At 47.8% G+C, this 24,431-nt stretch overlaps 1 protein-coding gene across 5 annotated transcripts in view; it reads left to right on the forward strand.

Annotated features, from left to right (window-relative positions):
• The window catches only part of GRAMD1B (GRAM domain containing 1B), a 296,128-nt gene extending 275,725 nt beyond the window's left edge, over positions 1-20,403 (forward strand). For 3 of the 5 annotated variants that reach the window (XM_049857563.1, XM_049857564.1, XM_049857565.1), the window contains 10 exons: positions 920-1,109; positions 2,727-2,870; positions 4,292-4,410; positions 4,688-4,830; positions 6,778-6,881; positions 7,500-7,703; positions 8,843-8,933; positions 12,227-12,334; positions 12,650-12,767; positions 14,942-20,403. In XM_049857563.1, the coding sequence (XP_049713520.1) occupies positions 920-1,109; positions 2,727-2,870; positions 4,292-4,410; positions 4,688-4,830; positions 6,778-6,881; positions 7,500-7,703; positions 8,843-8,933; positions 12,227-12,334; positions 12,650-12,767; positions 14,942-15,031 (1,311 nt within the window). In that variant the 3' untranslated portion in view covers positions 15,032-20,403. The other 2 variants (XM_049857562.1, XM_049857566.1) reach the window with 2 other exon arrangements.
• Positions 20,404-24,431: the final 4,028 nt, after the last annotated feature.

Genomic DNA, 24,431 nt, shown 5'->3' on the forward strand with positions numbered 1-24,431 from the left:
TCATGTTTAGTAAAGTAGAGGGTCAGGGAAAAAGAGGAAGACTATCAATAAAAGATGGACTGACACAGTGGTTGCAACAATGGACTCAAGCATAGCAATGATTGTGAGGGTGGCGCAGGACCAGGCAGTGTTTTGTTCTGTTATCCATAGGGTCCCTATGAGTCAGAATCGACTGGATGGCACTTTAACAACAAACTATCTATTATTTGTATAGTCACTCATTCAGTAATTACTGAGTCCCTAGTATATACACAGTCTGATTTAGTTTCCTACTATGCTAGATTTTTTGGAAGATATAAAATATGTCAAAAGAATCTCTGTCCTCTGGGACTTCATAATAGAGGAGATAAAACTTATGAAGGAAGAGGGTCAGGATATATACTGGCAGGTGGAATAGGTGGAGGTCCTCTGGAAAAGAGTCCCAGAAAAGGCAGTGGTTTCAGAATCAGACCACCTGGACTTAGAATGAAAACATTATTCATTTCATTCTTAGTCTCCATTTTCTGCCGCTACATTAGCTTTAAAATGGAAAGAATTTTTATCTGTTCTCTTCCTGTGTTAATGGGAGAATGAATCAAGAAATGCTTATGAAACCTTTTGAGCTTCTTGGGAAAAAAGCAATGTACTACCTGGAGGCAGGCTGACACTGTTGTAGCATAGCGGAGATGTGGACTCCAGGATACAAGATGTGACAGACGGTGCTCACTGTCCACTTGTGAGGCTTGATGTGCTGTTTTAATGGTGAGCATGAGAAAGGCAGCACCGTGTACTGTCTTCTCACGTCTTCCATGGCTGAGCTCCTAAACAGCTGTGTTTTGAATATGAGGGTTTCCAAGACCAGGGCCTCTCTAATCTCCCTTTGGAGACTAGAACCAGATCAGGTTGTCCCTATTAGGTGACTCCTCTCTCTCCACTCCAGTTTGATGGTCTTCCCCTGGAGGAGGAGGTGCTGGAAGGCGAAGGGTCCCTGGAGAAAGAGCTTGCCATTGACAACATCATAGGGGAGAAGATTGAGATCATCGCGCCGGTGAACTCCCCTTCCTTGGACTTCAATGACAATGAGGACATTCCTACGGAGCTCAGTGACTCTTCTGACACCCATGACGAAGGTAGGCATTTGAAAACGGGCATAGAGTAGCCCTTCCTCTCTCCATTTGAAGGCTAAAAGAATGTCTGTACGTGGAGACTGGTCTTTCTAGGTTCCTGGTAAAAGGGTGGGTAACAGATTTTTTAAAAAGATCTATTTTGTTACTAGCATACATTCCTTTTTGCAGGTCTCACAGCCGGGATCCTCATCATTCTGTATTTGTTGTCTTTCGTTGCCCAACAGCTCATGCTTTGTCCTGCCATCCAGTCTTGTCACTAAGTGTACTTCCTGTTGACCTTAGCTTGTCTCACAGACATGCAAGACTAGGCAGTGTTGTGTGCCACAGGGAAAGTGCCAGTCAGCTGCTTTCTGGAAGAAATTAGATTTTAATGGAAACTTCCTCAAGATAGCTGCAAAACTATCCAGTGACTCCACTGTGGGGCTTGTAGACCAGGCTGGAAGAAAAGGTGTTCCTGGGTCAGACAGACATTGGAGACTCCACTTCTCTCTACTAATTCTAAGTAGAGAGCGTCTTACTTGACCCCCTGCGGAGGGTCAGCGTCTAGGATCTCACTGGGGATAGTGCTGCCGCTTGTATTCTGTGGAGGGAAGCCATATTCTCAGAGTGTTCATTATATTGGTTGATGGTTTACCTCCATTGACTGGGTGGTAGGTAAAGGCTAGTGAGTGTATGCAGACAGTGCTCACTTATTCATTTGCAGTCACTCTCACCTGTGGGTCATCTGTAGAGGTCTTGTGACCTGCGGTTCCTTTCCCAACCCCCATTCAGGTTGCACAGCTTGGGTCCTGTATAACAGGGGGTGCCTTTCACAGAAATTAAGATGTGAATATTCCCCTACCACACTTGTATAATGCCCCACCTGTCAGTCATAGGCACTGGCCCTACGGGAGACTCCTGAGTTCTTCCTTGGTCTTCTCAGGGTCCTAAGGGTGCCAGGAATGCCAGTGCCCTGTTTGAGATCACATATCAGCCCGTGCAGGGGCAATAATAGAGACTGTGGGGTACTGAGGTCTGGGAAAAGCCCTGGGCCAACGCACCTATATGCTCAGACATACTCTCCTGCGGCAGATAAAACAATTCAGAACATTAAAGTTTATTGAAATGATGAGGGAAATAGCTGCCTTATGGAAGGAGAACAGACCTGTGCTCTTAAGAACACAGCCCATTGGGCCTAGAAGCGTTAATATTAATGGTATCACAAATCATTCAGTATCCCTCTAAGACACCTATATCATTTGTTGTCAGTTAGGGCTAACTTGGGATCCTGATAACCAATGCTTTGAATTCTGGCAGGCTCAGGAATTAGTCATGTATTTGAATTTTAGTCTATGATCAACTTAATTGGGAAGATTTGAGAGTGTAAAAGAAAATGGCACACCCCCAAACTCTTTATACGGAATGAATGAACAGAGTGCCAACCAGAGTGAACAGTGAGTCTGGAGCGAATCATGAGGTACAGTGCCCACGATCCCAGCCTGCCTACTCCACAGCCTAGCTCTGCCCTTGGCCGTGATTCTTCCATTAGCCACCGAGGCCCACGTGCTCTGGGGGATGGCCCTGGGCTCACCCGCCCTTCTGCTTTCGCTGTCCTACTTCTTCATTCTCTCTGCCCTGTAGGAGAGGTCCAGGCCTTTTACGAGGACCTGAGTGGCCGGCAGTATGTGAATGAAGTCTTCAACTTCAGTGTGGACAAGCTCTATGACCTCCTGTTCACTGACTCACCCTTCCAGAGGGACTTCATGGAGCAACGGCGCTTCTCCGGTCCGTTCTGCCTGGGGTTGGCCTCTCCCGCCCCTTCCCACTCTGCCCACCCCTCTTCCCTCTATGTTTTCCTCCCTGTCCTTCCCTTCTTCCCCTTCTTTCCAAGTACCCTCCTTTTCCAGGCCCCCTGCTGGGCATGGGGTACCTTTCTCTGGCCTTACCCAGGACTGGAGCCCCCACAGAGCCCTGCTGGCTCACTCTGTCCACAAATGCAACAGCTTTCTTGCTTGACTCTATGCCCTAGGCACTCAGTACTGGGTCACAAAGACTCAGTGAACAAGCTCTGCCCCCTTCTTGGCCTTACAGAGACCTCTGTTTAGTGAAGAGCAGCTGCGGCTTACTAGTTCTTGTTGTTAGCTGCTATCTAATTGGCCCCTCACTCGTGGCGCCACCATGCACGATGGAATGAAACGTTGCCTGGTGCTGCACCATCCCCGTGATCAGTTGTGGATCAGAGCAGTTGTGATCTGTGGTGTTTTCATTGATTGATTTTCAGAAGTAGATCTTCCTGGTTTGTCTTAGTCTAGAAGCTCTGCTGAAACCTGTTCAGCATCAGAGCAACACACAAGCCTCTACTGACAGATGGGCGGTGGCTGCACATGAGGTGCATTGGTGAGGAATTGAACCCAGGTCTCCTGCAGGGAAGACTAGAATTCTACCGCTGAATTGCCAATGCCCCCTTACTGACTAGTTGGCACCCTTTATACGCCAAGTTTATTACCTGATTTAATTTTCACAACTGCCCTGCATGGTGGGTAGTGTGATCCCCATGGGCGAGGACACAAACTTAGAGCAGCCATTCTTACTCGTCCAAGGCCATAGAGCTCAGAAGGTCAGGGGAGCCAGGATTCAGAGCTAGGTGTCCACGCTCCTCTCTCGCCCCCTCGCCCCTGTCCTACCCCAGCAGAGGCTGTGGCGCTGGCCCAGCAGAAGCGCTAAACACGCTGCTCTGTGAGGAAACAGTTGGGCACCAGCGTGCCCCTCTGCCCAGAGGAGGGGACGTGCTGAGGGCACGGGGAGGTCATGCCTTAGAGGAGAGGACTTGTTCCCCAGAGATCTCAGGCCCTCGTCACAGTGACTCCAGTGTTGCCGGAGCCCCGTAGGTGGCCCTGAGACCTCCTGCCCTGGCCCCGGGACAATCAGCATTTGGGAGCCCTGTGTAGAATTTCGGCAATGCTACAATGAGCCTCTTTCTGCTTTGACTCCCGCTCCGCCCACCCCACTCCCCTGTCCTCCTCCTCTCCTTGGAGCAGATGAAGCTGCTCGGTGCTGCCCCTCCCCTGGCCCCGGGGTTCTCATTGGCTTCCTTTTGAGGGCCAGTCGGCAGTCAGAACAGTCAAGAGAAGTTCGCTTGGTGGGGAAATTCAGACTTGGGGGTGCTTCTTTCTCGCCCTCATCCCAGGGCTCCCCTCTACCCCCAGATATCATCTTCCACCCATGGAAAAAAGAGGAGAATGGAAACCAGAGCCGAGTGATTCTTTACACCATCACCCTTACCAACCCGCTGGCTCCTAAAACCGCCACTGTCAGGGAGACACAGGTGAGTTCAGGGCAGGCATAAGAGCGGGCTGGGAAGTCCTCCCCTCTGCTGTGAAGTATTAAGGATAGAGGCTGGGAAGAAGTCTCTGGATGCAGGTGTGGTTTGGCGCTTAAAATGGTCACATCCTGCATGCTCAGATGCTACCACTTCCAATCATTCTGGAGTCTTCCACTCAGAAGTTGTGGGGTAGGGTGGGTGGAGGGCAGGAGAGGTCGGAGAAGGAGGTGCTTTTCCTATCTGGCTTCTTTTCAGTTTTCTGGACCTTTCCTCCCCACAGACCATGTATAAGGCCAGCCAGGAGAGCGAGTGCTACGTGATTGACGCTGAAGTCCTCACCCACGACGTGCCATACCACGACTATTTCTACACAATCAATCGCTACACGCTCACCCGTGTGGCTCGGAACAAGAGTCGGCTCAGGTGCGACACCTGGAGGACTCGGGTGGGTGCAGTGGACAATCCGGGTGTGGGTGGGATCAGGGGGCTTTGCAGTGGAAAATGTTCGTTTGTTCCTGCAGCAAAGAAGGGAGTTGAGTATATTCTGCCTGCCGACTCATTGTTCATTCCCCATTCTTGCCAAAGCCTCTGCGACTCCCCCACCTCCCTGTCCTGATGTAGTACTTTATTCTCACTTTTTCACTCTGTACACCTCTTTATAAAACTTCTGTAACTACTGCTATTTACTGACTGACTGCGGCTTATAAAGAACTGCTTAGGTGCTTTACCTATAGTCATTAGTGAGGTGGATTTTATCTTCATTTTTCAGGTAAAGAAGCTGAGGGTCCTACAAGTTAATTTGCCCAGAGCCATGCTCCTATTGAGTCCCAGCCCAGGACTTCACACACATCTGTGCTCATCCCAGCATGCCACGCGCTCCTATGGTTTACTGTTCGTTTCCCCCATTAGACCTCGCGCTTATGGGGGGCAGGAGTCACGTTCATTCACCACTGTATTCCCAGCACCCCCCACCCCCCACCCACACACACAAAGTGTCTGCACGTAGTAATGTCCAGACAGTGCTGATGGAATGCATAATTATAATGCCTTTGGTGGTGGAGTCCTGTCTGGCACTATGATGTCTCTTCCAAGGAAGGAAGAAATTTAGGCCCTGAGCTTAAGATGTACCTGTCCAATTAAAAATCAAAGCACATACCCATTTGAAAAGAATCAGATTGTATACCCGAATTTTAGGCCAAGGTCTTTACGTTGTAAGGAGAAGTTGATTCAAGTTGTTTAAAGAAAATAGGAGCTTAGTGAAAGACTACAGAAGGATCCCTCAGGCATCAGGGAGAGCTGAGTACCCATGCCTCAAAAAGGGCCCAGGTCTTTTCACCTTCATCTTGTTTTGTGTTCTGTGCTACTTTCTGCTCCCCTACTCCTCCCTCCCTCTCCCTTCTCTCCCTCCTTCGTTCTTTCCTCCCTCCAATCTCCCCTACCCTTTTCCCCATGCTCTCTAGGTTTCTCAATCCTAGATTCCTAGAAGAGACTTCCAATTGCTTGATTTTCCTGTCTAGTCCACATCTAGGTAGCTGGTTGACCTAGATAGGCACTTGCAGAAAGGTGCCCACCCTTGGTCCAGTAGGCAGTTGTTGAGTGGGGAAAGGAGGTGGCTCCAAGCATAGACATGCTCACATCAAAGTCCATGGGTGAGGATAGGGTGAGGGCAGGGCAGGCAGCTCCAGGGGGAGCATAAATTGCTAGTGAGGTGGAGATGAACCTAAGGAGGAGGTGAAGAGGAGGCCTGCTGCTAGGAGAGGAAGAACTGAGACTGCAAGAAAGATGGGCAGTGGAGAGACTTGTGATTGGGAGAGAGAATGTTTAGAAAAGAGCAAGAGCTGGCAAAGTTATAGGTACAGAGGAGAGGCATGAGCCAGAGTGGACCACAAAAGACACTCTTAAATGTGAAAGTGAAATCCTAGAGCCTGGCTCAGACTTAAAAAGTCTCTGGAGAAGGAGAGAGGGTCCTGCCAAAAGTGTGGACCGTGTTGCTTCCCTTTCAAGAGCCTTCCCTTGGCTGGCTGGCAGGCTTTGTGGACCATCTGGAGCTCTTCAGGGAGGAGGCAGTGTGGTGTCATGAGAAGTACTCTTTTCTTGGAATCTGAAGCCCTTGTTGTTAGCTTCTGGTCTTCTGGAATATTCTAAACCTGTTTTCTTATCTGTAAAATGGGGATAAACCCACTAGCTCCACCAACCTCAAAGAGTGGCCAGGGAAATCAGGTGGTATTATGGGTATGAACGGACGTTTTAGCCTGTAAAGTCCAGTACACACAGAAAGGTGTATTGGCCTTAAACCTAAATGTCTCTTTTCTCAGCAGAAGAGGGTCCTGCCCAGGAAATGACTGATCTTGTTTCTGGCTTGTTCCTCAGGGTCTCCACAGAGCTGCGCTATCGAAAACAGCCCTGGGGGCTAGTGAAAACTTTCATTGAGAAGAACTCCTGGAGTGGGCTCGAGGACTACTTCCGCCATCTAGGTGGGCACTGTTATCGTCACTGCTGGTAGAACTAGAGAAAACAGTGAACTGTAGAGCTGTCACCATGCAGGGGACCGAGACACTGAATTGGTTTCGTGGGATCCCTAAGCCTGCCCCAGAAATGGATACAAAATCCAGGGTATATGCGAATATGTACATTTTTCTAGAGAATATGTCTGTAGCTTTTATGAGAATCATTAAGAATGTGTGACCCACCTCAAAAAAAAACCATTAAGAACTACAGATTTAGTGATAATGATGTTGAATCTATTATAGGAAGAATCTGCAAATAGCCTGTGAGTGCATCTGTTAGGAAGCGTGTGATGTGTTCCCACTTGTATACACAAGGGTGCAAATGTTGGGAACATATGGCTATACACAGTGTTGAACAACCCAGAGAGGGAGGGTGCTGGACTGGGCCCCAGAAGTACTTCCCCAGGCTCACCGGCATCCGTGTGGGACCTCTGTTCTCCCCGCCAGTTTTCCAGAGCGCTATGTGGGAAAACGATTTCTCTTAGAGGGCTTGGTGAGAGTGGAGAGCATTGCCTCTAAAGGCCAACACATTGGGTTGTAGGTATGGGAAGATGGCTTCTGACATGACCCTCTTGGCTCCAACAGAGAGCGAGCTAACCAAAACGGAGAGCACCTACCTGGCTGAGATGCACAGACAGTCTCCCAAGGAGAAGGCCAGCAAGCCCCCAGCGGTACGGAGGAGGAAACGTCCCCATGCCCACCTGCGGGTACCCCACCTGGAAGAGGTGATGAGCCCTGTCACCACCCCCACTGATGAAGAGGTGGGCCACAGGATCAAGCACGTGGCAGGTGTGTGCCAGGTGGGGATGGGTCAGGGCTCTGGCCAGGAGCTTCACACCTGTGCCATGGTGCACACATGTTCAGTCATTTTGCACCTTGGGTATGGTTTGATGTAATTTGCACATGCCTCATTAAGCCTGAGACCCACCCCTCCTTGATGCTCTACCTGTTTCTCTTTACCCTTCAAGTTCCCTAGCCCTGCTAGACTCTGTGTGTGCTCTACCGCAGAGCTCTTGGGTTAGTCCCTCCACGTGGCCCATGCTCCATTGCTACCTACATAGGCTCAGGTAGGCACCTTCCAGCTTCTTGGGAAATGTACCAGGGAGAAGCCTAAGCCAAGACCCCAGACACTACCTCAAAACATGAAGATCAGGAGGTGCAAGGCAGCCCCACCTTCCCTAGCCCCATGGGCCCGCCAGGCAGTGGGCTCCCTTGCTCTTTCTTTCTCTCCCCATCCAGCCCTTCACAGCCTCCTGCCTTGTGTGAGATGTAAGCGCATTGTTTCAGTTGTGGTTTTGGTCGGTCGTGGGGACGAAAGGGGACCTTAAAGACCAGCGAATGTAGTGTTTTCCAGACTGAGCTCTGTACATCCTTAGGGGCTTCTTTGAGCTGGGTAGGGACGGAGAGGAGGAGAGTGCCAGCTTCTGTGTCCCTTAACCAGCTTCAGCCGGAGGACTGCCATGTGAGGTGTTTGCCATATGCATTTGAATAAAGGATTCTGCCAGCCCCCTTTTCATACATGAGAGAAAACTAGCTCTCAGAGAGGCTAAGTAATTTGCGCGACATTGCATAGTTGGTTACGGGTAAAGTCAGAGCTGGAAGCTGGCTCTCTCGTCCTAGCCCAGTGCTGCTTCTCCTTGAATAGCTGCAGGCCATTCTGTCCTGCATCTGTTTGTCCTAGCTACGTAGGTCCATTGATTTTCTCATTTTCCAGTGGCTCTTTAATGTTCACCTTGCCTGACTCAGCCTTGTCCTCAAGGACCTTGCCTTCTGGTTTTGGAGGGTTGAGGCTGTCTATCATATCGTTGCAGTGACAGTATCAGGGGCAGTGTCTTGGTCATTTCCTGACGTTTCTGTGTGGCCAGTGTTGTGTCAGTCATTGTTGGACTCGTGGACCACAATGGTGATGGCTTCTGTTCTCCCCACAGGTTCCACGCAGACACGGCACATCCCTGAGGACACCCCCAGTGGTTTCCACCTGCAGAGTGTGTCCAAGCTGCTGCTGGTTATCAGTTGTGTGTAAGGGACTCCAGGCTCTCCTCTCACCCCACCCACCACCTCCCTTCTCACGCCTGGGGCCCATCTCTCATCTCTCCGGGCAGACAGGGAGCCTGACTGCTGTGTCTGTCCTCCAGTCTTCTCTCTGCCTCCCTTGCATCCTCCTTCCTGCTTTGTTCAGCTTTCACTGCATGCCAGACTTCTGGGATTTAGAAGAAGGTTGCACAGCATCCATGCCGTTCAGGAACTCAGTGTCAAGTGGGTGAGACAGACAGAAAATTCAGAACGATGGCGGAGTGGGATAAATACTAGAAGGGAGATGCTGCGAGCACATTAGGAATTTGCTCATCTGTTTATGAGAGATGTCCCGGGTGTGCGCTGTACACTCACAGAGCCCACAACTCTGCAGGGTGGCCGGACCAAGCCAATGACTGCTGCACAGGACCAAGTTTAGAGTAATTGCCATTCCATTACAAGATAGCAGGCGCAATAATTTGCACAGAAAGATGCTGCTAGGCTAGGAAAAGTGGCAGTCAAAAGAAAGGAAGCTGTGAGTCAGAAGGACACAGGTCTCTGATGTACGTCCATGGGTATGAGTCCATGCTGTAACCTGCTTGGGGTGTTTCTAAACCATTTTGAGCTCTTCCCCTTGGGTCAACCCCCTGGTATCCCGCCAGTGCCTCTGCCTGGCTTCCCACCCCTTATGCTTCTGTGGGTGGGGATGTACCAGGTGAGGGAGGGAGGCATGGCCGGGCAACACTGGCTCTGCCAGCTGTGCACCAGCCTCCGGACTTTCTCTAGTTTACTCTTGGGTCTAAGACGGGCCTCCACTGAAGCATTTTCAGACAGGCAGAGGCAGGGGAGCAGTCTTACCCTCGGGAAATGCCAAAGTAAGCCTAGGAGTGACATGTTCGGATTTGTATTATTAAAAAAAAAAAAAACACTCTGACAGTAATATAGTGACTGGGTTTGAGAGAAAGGACTAGAGGCAGGAGGTCAGTCGGGACAGACAGCAGTGATCTAAATGAGAGTCCTTGTGTGGTGCAAATGGTGAATGTACTCACTGTTAACCAAAAGGTTGGAGGTTTGAGTCTACCCAGAGGTAACTCAGAAGAAAGGCCTGGCGATCTAGTTCCCAAATATCAGCTGTCGAAAACCCTGTGGAGCACAGTTCTACTCTGACACACATGGGGGTGCCATGATTCAAAGCTGACTTGACAGCAGCTGGTTGGTTTTAGATGAGAGTGGCTGTCAGACTGAAATGAGAGAGTAGAGCTGAGAGATCCTAGAAGGTAAACGTGTTCACCCCACGTTTGGTTATGTAGCTAAGGAAGGGGAAGTACTGATAGGAGTGAACATAGATGGCTGTGTGACTAACAGAAACCTGAAAGCGAAAAGTTGTCCGAAAAGATGCCATCAGTTCCAAATATGTTGAGCGTGACAAATAGGCCTTGAGAGATGTGGACCTGGAGCTTAGGAGAGAAGTTTAGGCTGAAGCTAACAACTCAAAAGCATCATTGGTAGCATTAAAGCTGTGAATGTGAATGAGATCATGCAGGGAGAGTGCAGGGTGTGAAAAAGAAAACACAGAGCCCAGGCAGCGACCTGCTGACGCTGCATGGAGAACAGACATAGGCCTGTGCCACCGTGAGCTGGCCAGTGGCCACCAGGCCTTCACCACATGGCACACCCCAGGTGTCCCTCGGCCTTCACGTGGCACAGGAAGGGCGGTAAACACGGGCCCAAATGCAGCTGCTCAGATCTTGTGCTGCAGGTACTGAAGAGGTGGCCATTCAGATGAGCAGAGTCTGCGTATACAGTTAAAGACAGTGCCGTCGACATTCAGTGCAATCTTTAAACGTTCTCGTGGAGAACTAGGAACCCTGGAGAACACCGCTGAGGAGCCCCACGGATTTTTGACTGCCAGTTTAAGGAATTCTACCTTATCATAGTGCCAGATGCACAAATGAGGCAAATAGTATTACACACACACTTTGAAAGGTCTCAGGCATCTTCTATTCTTTTATTTCTTTGCTGATCTCTCTCCCATCCATTTGTTTTATCTCCCCTTTTTTGTCATTGTCTCTCTTCCAGTGTGTGTCTGTCCCTCCCCTTTAGTGGTAATAATGACCAAGACCTTGTGGAGGGTCTGCTGTGTGCGCCCTTGGGCACATACATTCTTTTTAAACCTTGTAGCAGCTCCAGTAGGTAGGTGTTGTTGTCCGATTGAGGAAACAGGGTTTTTAGACAAGTTAAGAAACTTGATCAAAAGTAAGAAGCTTTTAAGTGATGGGCCAAGATTTGTACCCAATTCTTTGTGACTCAAGAACTTGTCTTTACCTATATCTTCATCTCGCCATCCGTCAACTTCTATCATAAAATGACCTTTCAGCCAAGCCATGGAGGCTGGGAGATGGAGAGTGTCCCCAGCCTCTCAGTGTGTCTCCCTTCCTCACTGGCTTTCCCAGCCCCAGATTACCCTGCCCCCTATCTTTGCCCAGTTCTAGCCCATACTCTGGGAGATGTCCGCTGCTTCTCGGGACCCCCTGCAGACCAGCGGGAAGTGCAGGAGAATGGGACCTGGCAGTTTTAGGGAAATTCTGCTGACATCAAGGGCCGAACTGGGGATCCCACTGGGGTTTCTCCCCAGATCATCCTCAGTTGTATCCTGAAGTTGGGTTGGCAGGAGGAGTCTTCTCTAGCTTCAGCACCCATGAAACACTAAGAACCTGTTTATAGGCGTGTTCTCTTGTTCCTTCCTGGCCAGATCTCCTCATCCTTTGGATCTTGGCCTCTAATAACCCTTTCTCATATACCCTCACTTCCTTTCTGGCTCAGCTTTACTGCAGTTTTCTGTCTCCCCACACGTGTCTGTTTCTAATGTCTGCCTCCTCACCCTTTTTCCTCCTTGCTGTCACTAGGATCTGTTTCAGGTACTGGCTCTCTGATTGCTCCCCCCACGCCCCCACCCCCCCGTCTCTTTTCTTCTCCATCTCACCTCTTTCTCCTCAGGCACCCAGATTCTGGCTGACTTTGTCATGTCTCCCCTCTCCAGCTCCCTCACCTTACTCACCTCTCCATGGCTTCATTGCTATCTCCCAGCCCCTCTAGATCAGAGTCTTTCTCTCTGTCTTCCTCCCCCTTCTTCCCTCTTGTGGCCTCCGTCTGTATTGCTCACTCAGTGCAGGGCTTCCAATGGCCCTGTAGTCAGGGATGGCAGCCTCTGGGGTGGGGCATGGCTGGCCCTTCGAGGGAGGAGGCTCTCCCAGGTCACATCTCATTGCTATTGCTTTGTTCCCATGTCTCCTTCTTAGTCTGGTGCTGCTGGTGGTCCTTAACATGATGCTCTTCTACAAGCTCTGGATGTTGGAATATACTACCCAGACCCTCACTGCCTGGCAGGGTCTCAGGCTCCAAGAAAGGTAACCTGGGCTTCTTCCCCTTGCCACCACCCCAGTACTGTGCCCTGGCTCCTGCCTGCTGACTCCAGTCTCCTCAGGACTGCCCCACCACCCTTGCACAGGGAATGACCCTTTGGGATGACCTGATCACCAAGCTCTGGGTGTCTCCCCCTGTGGTTTCAGTCCATTTCTGATTTGGGGCCAGGGGAGCCAGGAGCAATGAGCAGAGGGCACAGCACTCTGATGTGACTCTTTGTCCTTTAGGGGTCTGGGAGCACAGGACAGTCCGCAGAGCCTAACTCCAGTTGCTGGCGTGCCCCTTCTTCTGCCCCACAGGTTACCCCAGTCCCAGACAGAATGGGCCCAGCTCCTAGAGTCCCAACAAAAGTACCACGATACTGAGCTCCAAAAATGGAGGGAGATCATCAAGTCCTCGGTGATGCTTCTTGACCAGGTGAGAGCCCCACCTTTTCTCCTTGCCCTAGTCTTCTGGAGAAGGGACTCCTTCCCCTGTGCTCTGAGAAGGATCACCATCTCCATCACCATGCACCAGCCCTCATCCTTCCACTCATTCTTCTCCCAGACCACCCATCGCTCTAACTGGAAAGCCACCCTTGAATGGACTGCTGGAAACCTAGGTGTAGTCCCCAAATCAGGGCAGTGAAATAACACACTGGATTGTAGGAAAGCTGTAGGTTAGATGGAAGGAAGAACTTTTTTTCCCCATATTTTGGTAATACATGGCTCATTTGACAGGCATTTAAAGAGAGAGAACCCTTTTTACAGAGATTTGTCTTCCCAGAATGGAAACCCTCGTGGCATAGTGGTTAAGAGCTATGGCTGCTTACCAAAAGGTCAGCAATTCAAATCTACCAGCTGCTCCTTGGAAACCCTATGGGGCAGTTCTGCTCTGTCCTGTAGGGTCGCTCTGAGTCGGAATCAACTCGACGGGAGAGGATTTGGTTTTTTGTTCTTGTCAGAGAGCATCTCCTCCCCCTGCTGTAAAACCACACACACACACACCCCTTCAGTGTGTTGCTGTTTCTCAAAAGCACTTAATGAGAGTCTAGGAAGAAAATTGTACTAAAGCCAAAACCAAACCTGTTGCCATTGCGTCGATTCTGACTCATAGAGACCCTATGGAAGAGAGTAGAACTGCCCCATAGGGTTTTTCAAAGAGCACCTGATAGATTTGAACTGCTGACTTTTTGGTTAGCAGCTGAACTCTTAATCACTATACCACCAGGGCTCCATGATTGTACTATGTCTTCATTTTATAACTTCTTTGTGGTTTTTTTTTTGTGTGGTGCAGTTTTCTTTATTCTCCCTAAAAACCAGATCCAACTGTTTAAGAACATCGTCCTAGGGCAAAATCAACAGTTAGCTTTGTTTTATAGGTGGCCAGGGGTTCCCTCCTTCCCCAGAAGAATTTACCATCTTATAAAAAGTGCTGCCATGTGGTTGCCAAGACAGGAGGACCCTATCTTTGCTCTGCAAGAGAATTAGGAAGATAAGAAAGTGGATTTGTCCTGTTACGTTAAAATTTCTATTCCTAAAGCAGCATCTTTCTCATGTCTTGAAATCAGCCAGACCTGAGATGGAATCCCAACCTCGCCACTCATTAGCTTTGTGACCACGAGCCAAGTGACTTCATATTAAAGCACTTTGATTTCTTCATTTATAAAATGGGAATTGTTGCCTCATGAGAGTGCTGTCAGGATTTGATGGCACATGGAAGGCACTCATTGATAGTAAATTCTATTTCCCTTTCCTATTTTGGTCTTAGCTCTAAATTGAGGAGAGGAAGTCTTAATGTAGACATTGGGATCCAGTTCAATACGTTTAGAATATTATGTTTAGCTTTGGAGCCATGTTTAAGGAGGGCATTTTTTTAACCAGCTTGGTAAGGAGTTTGGAAACCCCATCATATCAAGAAGAGTTGACGATATTGAAGATGTATCCTGGAGAAGAGAAGATGGGGTGTGGGGAGGGGGGACCAGGATAACCTTCAGAGGTCCAACAGGTAGAAGAAGGGTTAGACTTATTGTAAAACTCCATGAGAGGCTAGGACAGAGAAATGTGATTGAGCCAGAGAAAATCTGGACTTGTTCTGGGTCTTAACAGAGAAGTAAGATTGGAATAGAGAAGAAAGACAAGAATCCCAGGCTGGAGGAAAAGTTTGGGAAAATGCACAAAGATAGGAGTACAGTATATTCAGGTTCAGCGGGGGAACCAAACTGACATGAGGATAAGATGTTCTTTTTGGAAATAAGAAGGTCAAATAAGTAGCAGTCTAATGTGGCTCTTGACAAGATCAAAATGAACCTTTGAGAAAGTCCTTAATTCAAAAAAGTGAATGGTTTGAAAAGGGAGTCTTTAATTCAGTAACACAGGGTCCCGAATGATTGAGACGCAGGGAACCCTCAGGGTTCCCAATGCGAGATTACCTGTCCTCTTTGTGTCTGAGATGTTGCCCCTGAAAGCCACCCTTGCTTTAGGAGCCCAGATGCCTGTAGCTCCCTGGCTTGGTCGGAGACCTGCCACAGTAGGCCTGGTTTGAGCCGTTGGTTGGAGAAGCTTGCTGAGGGCACAAACCTGTGGTTGGGGCGGGGTTCCTCTGTCTTACAGATGAAAGACTCACTCATCAATCTTCAGAATGGCATCAGGTCCCGAGACTACACATCAGAAAGTGAAGAGAAGAGGAACCGCTATCATTGACAAGGCAGGAACAGGGGTGGCTGCAAGAGGCCTGTGCAATACATGTACATAGACCATATACATATATATATATATATATATAAATATATATATATACAGAATATAAATAGATATATATTATATACAGATTTTAAAAAGAGATGATGCCTATGTACCAGGGAGAAGGAGCTGGACCGCCTCCTATACTGGCCGGAGAAAACGCTTTCCTTTGGTGGAGGGGCTGAGGAGGGCAGGGACCACCTCTCAGCACCGACCTCCCCTGGTCGTCCTCCTCCCTGCCCCCTGTCCCTCACCCTTTCCCTTGCTGGCCCTTTTTGGCTCTTACAGGGGAAATGTTGTAGAGCCAAAGTTATGCCTGTGAAGACCCTGGGGTCTTGAAAAGAAGTCTCAAAGGGGCATTGCTAAGGTGCTTCATTCCCTAATCTCCTTTTGATTTGTCTCCAAAATAAAAGATAATCGTTTCTTCCCCACCCCATGCTTCCCCAGGTGTTCTCTTGTGAACATGGAAGCATCAAGGGCAAAAGGAGCCCCATCTAAACTCTACCACAGAAGGTTACCCACTTTCTACGGGCCATAAACTAAGAGTCAGGCGGAGACGACTGTTTGGGAAGCTAGGAAGGCTACATTCATGGGCCTGGGCTTTGTCTCCGCAGGCTCTTGAGGACCTGTGTTTTGAAGGGTGTTCTCCTTGTTCGCCTCTTGTATCTTCCTCTAACTTGTGTAGGGTTTTGGACCCAGTAAGGGCTGGGAATGTGTTACTTCCCACCCCCCTTCTCTCTGGTCTTTGCCCAGGCTGGATCTGGGTGAAGTGTCACTTTTTAGTGCCTAAAGTCCTATTGTTCCTCTGTGCCCTAAGAGCACATTGTTTATTAGCCAGGGTGGAGCATTTTTGATCTTGTTAAACCTCTTTCAGTGGTAATAAGCAAGTCAGGCTCTAATTCCTTCTCTTTGAGCTGTCACTTTGAATGCCAGGATGAGTCAGGGAGTTCTGGTCTCTTTAGGGTTTGAGAGAGAATGTCCTGACAATATGTGAGCTGTAGGGTCTACCAGGGAATCCCATGTGAACCGTCTTGACAGTAAGCACCAATATCCAAGCCAGTTGATCGGTTGCCAGCATCATTTCCTCTCAGTGAAGGACCAACTTTAGTCAGGGAAGAAGATCTAAGCCACTGGAGGGAGTGGATTTGGCAAAGGTGCATGTCTTCAGGGTAGGAAAAGACCAGATGAAGTTTCTGCCCCAGGAGGCCCAATCCAGGTCATCAGTTCTCTGGCTGGAGGAGAGAAGCCTTGTTTGGTCTCTGACCTCAGAGAGATGTGAGACCATTTGTTAAGAGAATGAGTCATCCAGGGCCTTATCTGATCTCCTAGAGCCTTTCTGGCACATTCATCATCCTTCTACACTAATTACTACTTCTCCATATCCTGATAAAAGGAGTCTTGCCAGCCCCACGCAGAGCCAGTAGAGACTGTTGATCAGGAAAAGATCATAGCCAGTTTGAAAAGAACTCTTCAAGCTTGCTTGCTCTTCTCCTGGGGCCTCTTGATGCAGGGGGCAGAAGGAAAGTCCCAGAACATCAGCACAAGGGAAGGACGATTTTATCACTCATCTACCCCAAAGTATAGCAAGTTGTGTTCTTCCCTTGGAGTAGCCTGATCACCCACTTTGACAATTGAAGTTTTTTTTTTTTTACTTTTTAATCTCTAGGATATGGCCTTTGTATTGTCAAGGATGAGAAGACAGCAAGATACATGGCCAAAACATCCCCCTGGGGATTAGGATGAGAAGTTTCCAGGTGGCCAGCTAGCACTGATAACCTTCTCCTAGGAAATGAGATGTGAGCAAATGGAATTAAATATAACCCCTGGAAGGGCTGCATATGCCTACAGGCCAGTCTGTTCTTGTCCAGGGCTTTGAGTGAGAGACCCTGATGAGGGTCGAGGCTCGTGGGACTTGAGCCAGTTAAGGAGGAGATGTATGCAGACTGGCAAGAAATTTCCCCCTTGAATTAGGCAGTTGTTGTTGCTTGCCGTAGCCAGAGGCCATTATTATTCCCAGAAACTTCTGAAAGCAAAGATGATAAACCCCCTAATTTATTTCATACGTATTTATTTAAATGATTAAATCTTGAAGGTCCCACGGTGGGACTTTTGGGATGGCTTAGAAGAGGCTCTTTGCTGGGAGTAGAGCAATAAGAGACCTGGCTGCAGCGTTGTTCTGCTTTTGCTTTACCTCTCAGGACCATTCAGGGGAGATGTCAATACTTAGCATATCAGAGGAACCCTCATGTTTTCTGGTGATTTGAACCCAGAAGGCAGCGGGTTTTTTTTTGAACCCAGAAGGCAGCGGGTGCACATAGAGAATGGCCCTCAGCCTGCCTCATATTTAAGGATCAGGGATCTCTTATGGGCTTTCTTTGCTCTATTAATTTTTTTACTCCCAAGCCGGGAAAAAACCAACAGCTCTTTTTACTCCCAAACAAAAGCTTTTCACCCTTATCCACTAACCTGTGAAAGAGAAGGGAGCTCACCCTTGCAGGTAAGTCTGGGAGTAGAATAAATAAATAACATTGTATTTATGGCCAGTAGCCCAGGCTAGTAGCTGTCTGCAAGAGAGCACAAGTACCGCCACATCTTAAGTTACTTCTTCCAGCCAGAGCATTTTCATCGTTGTTGTTCAGGTAAGAATTCTGTACTTTCTGCCAGGAGCCACATGGTAAAGCTTTTGAGAGCTTGTACCCTCTTTCGAAGAACTTGCAGTTTCTAACCAGGTAAAGAACAGTTAGAGGGTCTAAACTTCCAGCCCAGCATACTGTGGAGGAACTGGTAAGATTGGCCTCAGAGACGCCAGTCATGTCTGCACTTCTCCCTCCTCCACCTCCCTCCCCAGGCCATTGGGATAGCATCCTAGGCCAGCAAGATCAGCAACTTGAAGCTCCATAGGAGCACTGGGCTGAGTCAGGAGATCTGGTTTTGCGTCCTGCCTTTGCCATTGACTAGCTGTGTGACCTTGAATAAGTCACTCCCCCAGTCTGAGTTTCAGTGGTCTCATCTGTAACATTGATTACCGGCTTCAGGCTAGATTATTTCTAAGGTAGGTTCTAGCTTTGGCATTGTCTTAGGGAGGCTAGTTCAGAGGCTGGCAAGGCTGGGCTTTCTCAGACTTGGAAAGGGTCCTGCCAAGAGGGAACAAGCCTTCTGGGCTAGAGCCTCACTGGGCAGTGTCTGGGTTCCCAGGAAATCCAGGGTAGATAAACTTTCTTCTTGATGGGCTAGCAGGGCTAGGGAAGCCCAGTGAGAGAGAGAGAAAGAGCCCAGTATTAACCTAGGAGGGTGTTTCTTCCTCCTTTGGCCTAGTCTTAGTTTAAGGGACCTGCCTTTGGACTTTCTCTAAGCGAGGAGAAGGAGGATAATGGCAAGAAGAACACCATCTTCAATTCAACCCATCTTTGTCTCTAGGCTATGAAGTCTTTCATCTATCCATCCTTCCTCCTCCTTTCTAGAGGAAACAGCAGAGAGAAACCATTTTCAGTTCTAGCACTGCTCTTTTGGCTCAGCCAGAATCCTCTTGGGGTTTGGATTAGGTGTGAAGCTTTTGCTAAAACCCCCAGGTTGCCTTAGAGCACTGGCACTAAGAGAACCTGGGATTACAGGGAGTGGGGAGGACTGAGAGACCTCAAGAGGAATGCTTCGTTGGAAGGAAATTCTCTGCATGCCCCACCCCGACCCAGGCCTTAGAGTGCTCCCATTACATCCTGCAGGCAGCATCTCTAGGGGGAGATTATGGGGAAACCACTAGAGGAAGAATCTTTCTCGGCTCTTGGTGGTCCCAAAGGGTCCTTTCTCTGCCATACCATGCCGCTTCTTTAGCCCAACAGGGCAGCCAAAACCAGTTTTCCTACTGGAAGAAACAGGACTCCTGTCTTCCCCCAGGTGGCAGGGCTGTGGTCTCCCTCCTTTTACCCCCTACCCCACTGCCCGCTCCATCCAATAAGAGACTTGAGAATCTCTCTTCCTGACTCTCCCCGCCCCACCCCTTGTCGCTAGGCTGTGGGACAATCATCACATTTACCTCTTGACATCCTCGACCCTCGCCCACCAACCCCCAGCAGGCTGGCACCACTCCCCGCCACCTCTATGTTTTCTTCCAGAAGATGGGTTTTGAGCCCTAGGGGATCGGTTTTCTGGAAGGCCATCTTTTAACGCCTCTGCCTTCTGATGTGGAGGCAGAAATTTGCACACGGTGTAGAGAGCTCCCCTTCCCACCTCTCTGCCCAGCCTTGTTACCTCACTCCTGCTCCGGCCATGGCTGTGATGGGCCCAGACAGCTCCCTGTTATGGTATTTTGACAGCTCAGGGGTCTTGGGCATTGCTTTCTATTGTGACTCGAGGTCCTCAGCAGGCCTGGGAGCCCAGATGGAGCCTTGGCTGCTGGTGAGAAGCACCTCGCCTGCCAAGAGGAGCTGATGCCAGAAGATCTTCCCCTGATGTGAAGGCCTAAAGAACATTGTCATTTCTGCCTTTTGACCCTCCTTGCTTCTCTCAACACAATGAGACACATTGCAGAAACAAAATGGTGGCCTCTGCTCCAGACAAGACAGCTGGCTCTGTCTGGGGAGTTGGCCTTGGGCTGGGGGGCCATGTGCTAAACAGTAAATGCAACCATTTTTGCCAACAACAGTGTGTGGCTCCCCATGTTTCCTTACCCTGCACTCTAGAGCCAGACCACTCTCTGCATGGACCAGACCATCTTCCCAAACCCACGGTGCTTCCCCCCCCAACTCAACCTAAACTCCCAAGGTGGAGAGGGATGGGTCAGAGGCCACTGTGGCCCCTGGATAATCCTGACATGGGGTAGAGTGGGGTGAGGCAGAGGGAACAGCCCCCACCACTTGCACTGGGCCATATGTGGGGAAGAACACAGGTTGACTGCAGTCGAGTTGTCTGGCCGTCTGGATCTATCACTGTACTTTGCCTGGCGCTGTGCGCAAGGTCTGAAAACTTACTGCTAGTACCTAGAAACATACAAGGCTACCCAGCCAAATATTAATGTAAAGTAGCTAGAGCCATGGAAGTACAGTATGAATTAAAAGACAAAAAAAGTATTGAACTACAAATAATAAATGGTGTGTGTGTTTATTGCTCGATTCATTAGTGCCCATCACTCCCAGATGTTTCTGGTCTTCCCATATGTGATCACAGCAAGTCCTGAAGGTGTGCTGAGGTATGCACGCCCATGCACGTACTCAGACATCCACCAACATCTAGGACAACCTTCTAAGGGGAGGGAGACAGCCTGATAAAGTGGAGGTGATAGGAAGTTTTGAAATCAGTGCTGAGTACAAGTGACAGCATCACTGTTTACTGGCTGTGTGGCATCGGGCCAATCCATCACTGCAAGCTTAAAAGTTTTAGAAATAATGTAAATAAATAAATGTATATATCGTGTGTGTGTGTGTGTGTGTGTGTGTGTGGCTGGTACTGCACTAAGATAATTTTTTTAATTAATTTCTTTTTAATTAGTACTATCATTATTATGGAGTCCCTGGGTGGCCCAAACGGTTAAGCACTCAGCCACTAACTGAAAGGTTGGTGGTTCGAGTCCTCGCAGAAGTGCTTCAGAAGAAAGCCTTGGCAATTTACTTCTGAAAAATCACCCATTGAAAACCCTATGGAGCACAGTTCAACTCTGACACACATGGAGCTGCTTTGAGTTGGAATCAACCCAGTGGCAACTTTTTTTTTAATTGCTGTTATGGGAGATCCACCACTTGTCTGTCAGTTTGTCATACTGTGGTGGCTTGTGTGTTGCTGTGATGCTGGAAGATATGCCACCGGTATTTCAAATACCAGCAGTGTCACCCATGTTGGACAGGCTTCAGGGGAGCTTCCAGACCAAGACAGACCAGGAAGAAGGACCTGGGAGTCTACTTCTGAAAAATTGGCTGGTGAAAACGTTATGAATGGCAGCAGAATGTTGTCCGATATAATGCTGGAAGACAAGCCCCTCAGGTTGGAAGGCACTTAATACAACTAGGGACAAACTGCCTCCTCAAAGTAGAGTCAACCTTAATGACATGGACAAAGTCAAGCTTTCAGGACCTCATTTGTTGATGTGGCATGCTAAAAATGAGAAGAAACTGCTGCAAACATCTGTCAATAATTGGAAGTAGAATATATGAAGTATGAGTCTAGGAAGATTGAAAGTCGTCAAAAATGAAATGGAACATATAAAGATCAGTATCCTAGGCATTAGTGAGCTGAAATGGACTGACTGGTATTGGCGATTTTGAATCAGACAATCACATGGCCTGCTATGCCCGGAATGACAGCTTGAAGGGGAATAGTGTCATGTTCATCGTCAAATAGAACATTTCACAATCTGTCCTGAAATACAAAGCTGTCAGTAATAGGATAATATCCATATGCTTGCAAGGAAGAATATTCAAATTTATGAACCAACCCCTAAGGCCAAAGATGATGAAATTGAAGACTTTTACTAACTTCTGCAATCTGAAATTGATCAAGCATGCAATCAAAATGCATTGATAATTACTGGTGATTGGGATGTGAAAGTTGGAGATAAGGAAGGGATCGGTAGTTAGAAAATATGGCCTTGGTGACAGAAAAATGCCAGAGATAGCTTTGCAAGGCCAGTGACTTATTCATTACAAATACCTTTTTTTCAGCAACATAAATGGCGGCTATACATATCTGACTCGCCAGATGGAATACACATGAATCAAATTGACTACATCTGTGGAAAGAAACAGTGGAGAAGATCAATATGATCAGTCTGAACAAGACCAAGGGCCAACTGCAGAACAGACCATCAATTGCTCATATGCAAGTTCAAACTGAGACTGAAGAAAATTAAAACAAGTTCATAAGAGCCAAAGTATGACCTTGAGTATATCCCACCTGAATTTAGAGACCATTTCAAGAACAGATTTTTTTTTAATTGTGCTTGAGGTGAAAGTTTATAGCTCAAGTTAATTTCTCATACAAAAATTTATGCACATGTTATGTGACCCTGGTTGCAATCCCTATAATGTGACTCCCCCTTTCCACCCTGGGTTACCTGTGTTCATTCAACCAGCTCCTCTCCCTTTCTGCCTTCTCATTCTGCCTCTGGATAGGAGCTGCCTACTTAGTCTGGTGTAGCTACTTGAACTAAGAAGCACGCTGTTCACCAGTATTATCTTATGTTTTATAGTCCAGTTTAACCTTTGTCTGAAGAGTTGGCTTCGGAAATGATTTTAGTTTTGGGTTAACAGAGAGTCTGGGGGCCATGTCTTCTGGGGTTCCTCTAGTCTGTCAGACCATTAAGTCTGGTCTTTTTACGTGAATTTGAGTTTTGCACCACACTTTTCTCCTGTTGTGTCAGGGACTCTCTGTTGTGTTCCCTGGTCTTTGGTGGTAGCCGGGCACCATGTAGTTCTTCTGGTTTTGGGCTGATGGAGCCTCTGGTTTATGTGGCCAGTTTGTCTCTTGGGCTAATATTTTCCTTGTGTCTTTGGTGTTCTTCATTCTCCTTTGTTCCAGATGGGATGAGATGGCAGCTTGCAAGCTTTTAAGACCCCAGACACCACTTACCAATGTGGGATGCAGAACATTTTCTTAATAAACTTTGTTATGCCAGTTGACCTAGATGTCTCCCAAAACCATGGTCCCCAGACCCCTGCCGCTGCTACTCTGTCCCTTGAAGTGTTTGGTTGTGTTCAGGAAACTTCTTAGCTTTTGGTTTAGTCCAGTTGTGCTGGCTTCCTCGGTATTGTGTGTTGTCCTTCCTTTCACCTTTAAGAATAGCTTTGATGCACTGAACACTAGTGGTCAAAAACCAGACAAGTTGTGTGATGAATCAAGGGCATCATACATGAAGAAAGCAAGAGATCATTAAGACAGGAAAGAAAGATGAAAATGGATGTCAGAAGAGACTCTGAAACTTGCTCCTGAACATAGAGTAGCTAAAGCTAATGGAAGAAATGATGAAGTAAGAGAGCTGAACATAAGATTTCAAATGGAAGTCAGAAAAGACAAATTATTACAATACTTAGACCTGGAGTTAGAAAACAAAAATGGAAGAACACGCTCAGCATTTCTCAAGCTGAAAGAAATGAAGAAAAAATTCAAGCCTCAAGTTGCAGTATTGAAGGATTCTGTGGGCAAAATATTGAATGACACAGGAAGCATCCAAAGAAGATGGAAGGAATACACAGAGCCACTGTACCAAAGAGAATTGGTCAATCATCAGCCATTTCTAGAGGCTGCATATGATCAAGGACCGATTGTATTGATGGAAGAACACCAAGCTGCACTGAAGGCATTAGCATAAAATAAGGTTCCAGGAATTGACAGAATACCAGTTGAGATGTTTCAGCAAATGGATGCAGCATTGGAGGTGCTCACTCGTCTATGCCAAGAAATTTGGAAGACAGCTACCTGGCCAACCAACTGGAAGAGATCCATATTTGTGCCCATTCCAAAGAAAGGTGATCCAACAGAATGGGGAAATTAGTGAATGAAATTTGCTGAAGATCATTCCAAAGCGGTTGCAGCAGTACACCGCCAGGAAACTGCCAGAAATTCAAGCTGGATTCAGGAGAGGATGTGAAACGAGGAATATCATTGCTGATGTCAGATGGATACTGGCTGAAAACAGAGAATACCAGAAAGTTGTTTACCTGTGTTTTATTGACTATGCAAAGGCATTTGATTGGATCATAACTAATTATGTATAATACTGTGAAGAATGGGAATTTCAGAACACTTAATTGTGCTCATGAGGACCTGTACATAGACCAAGAGGCAGTAGTTCAAATGGAATAAAGGGATAATATGTGCTTTTAAATCAGAAAGGGGTGTGTCAGGGTTGTATCCTTTCAGCATACTTATTCAATCTGTATGCTGAGCAAGTAATCCGAGATACTGGACTATATGAGGAAGAACCAGGGCATCAGGATTAGAGGAAGACTCGTTAACAACCTGTGATATGCAGATAACACAACCTTGTTTGCAGAAAATGAAGAGGACTTGAAGTTCAAAGACTACTGATGTTCAAAGACTACAGCATTCGGTATGGATTACACCTCAACATAAAACAAAAATCCTCACAACTGGACCAGTAAGCAACATCATGATAAATAGAGAAAAGATTGAAGTTGTCAGGGATTTCATTTTGCTTGGAACCACAGTCAACACCCATGGAAACGGCAGTCAAGAAATCAAACAACGTATTGCGTTGGGCAGATGTGCAAAATTAAAAAGCAAAGATGTCACCTTGAGGACTAAGGTGTGCCTGACCCAAGCCGTGGTATTTTCAGTCACCTCATATGCAAATTTTTTTTTTTTTTCATATGCATGTGAAAACTGGACAATGAATAAGCAAGACTGAAGAAGAATT

Source organism: Elephas maximus, chromosome 17, assembly GCF_024166365.1.
Source record: "Elephas maximus indicus isolate mEleMax1 chromosome 17, mEleMax1 primary haplotype, whole genome shotgun sequence".
NCBI classification, from domain to species: domain Eukaryota; kingdom Metazoa; phylum Chordata; class Mammalia; order Proboscidea; family Elephantidae; genus Elephas; species Elephas maximus.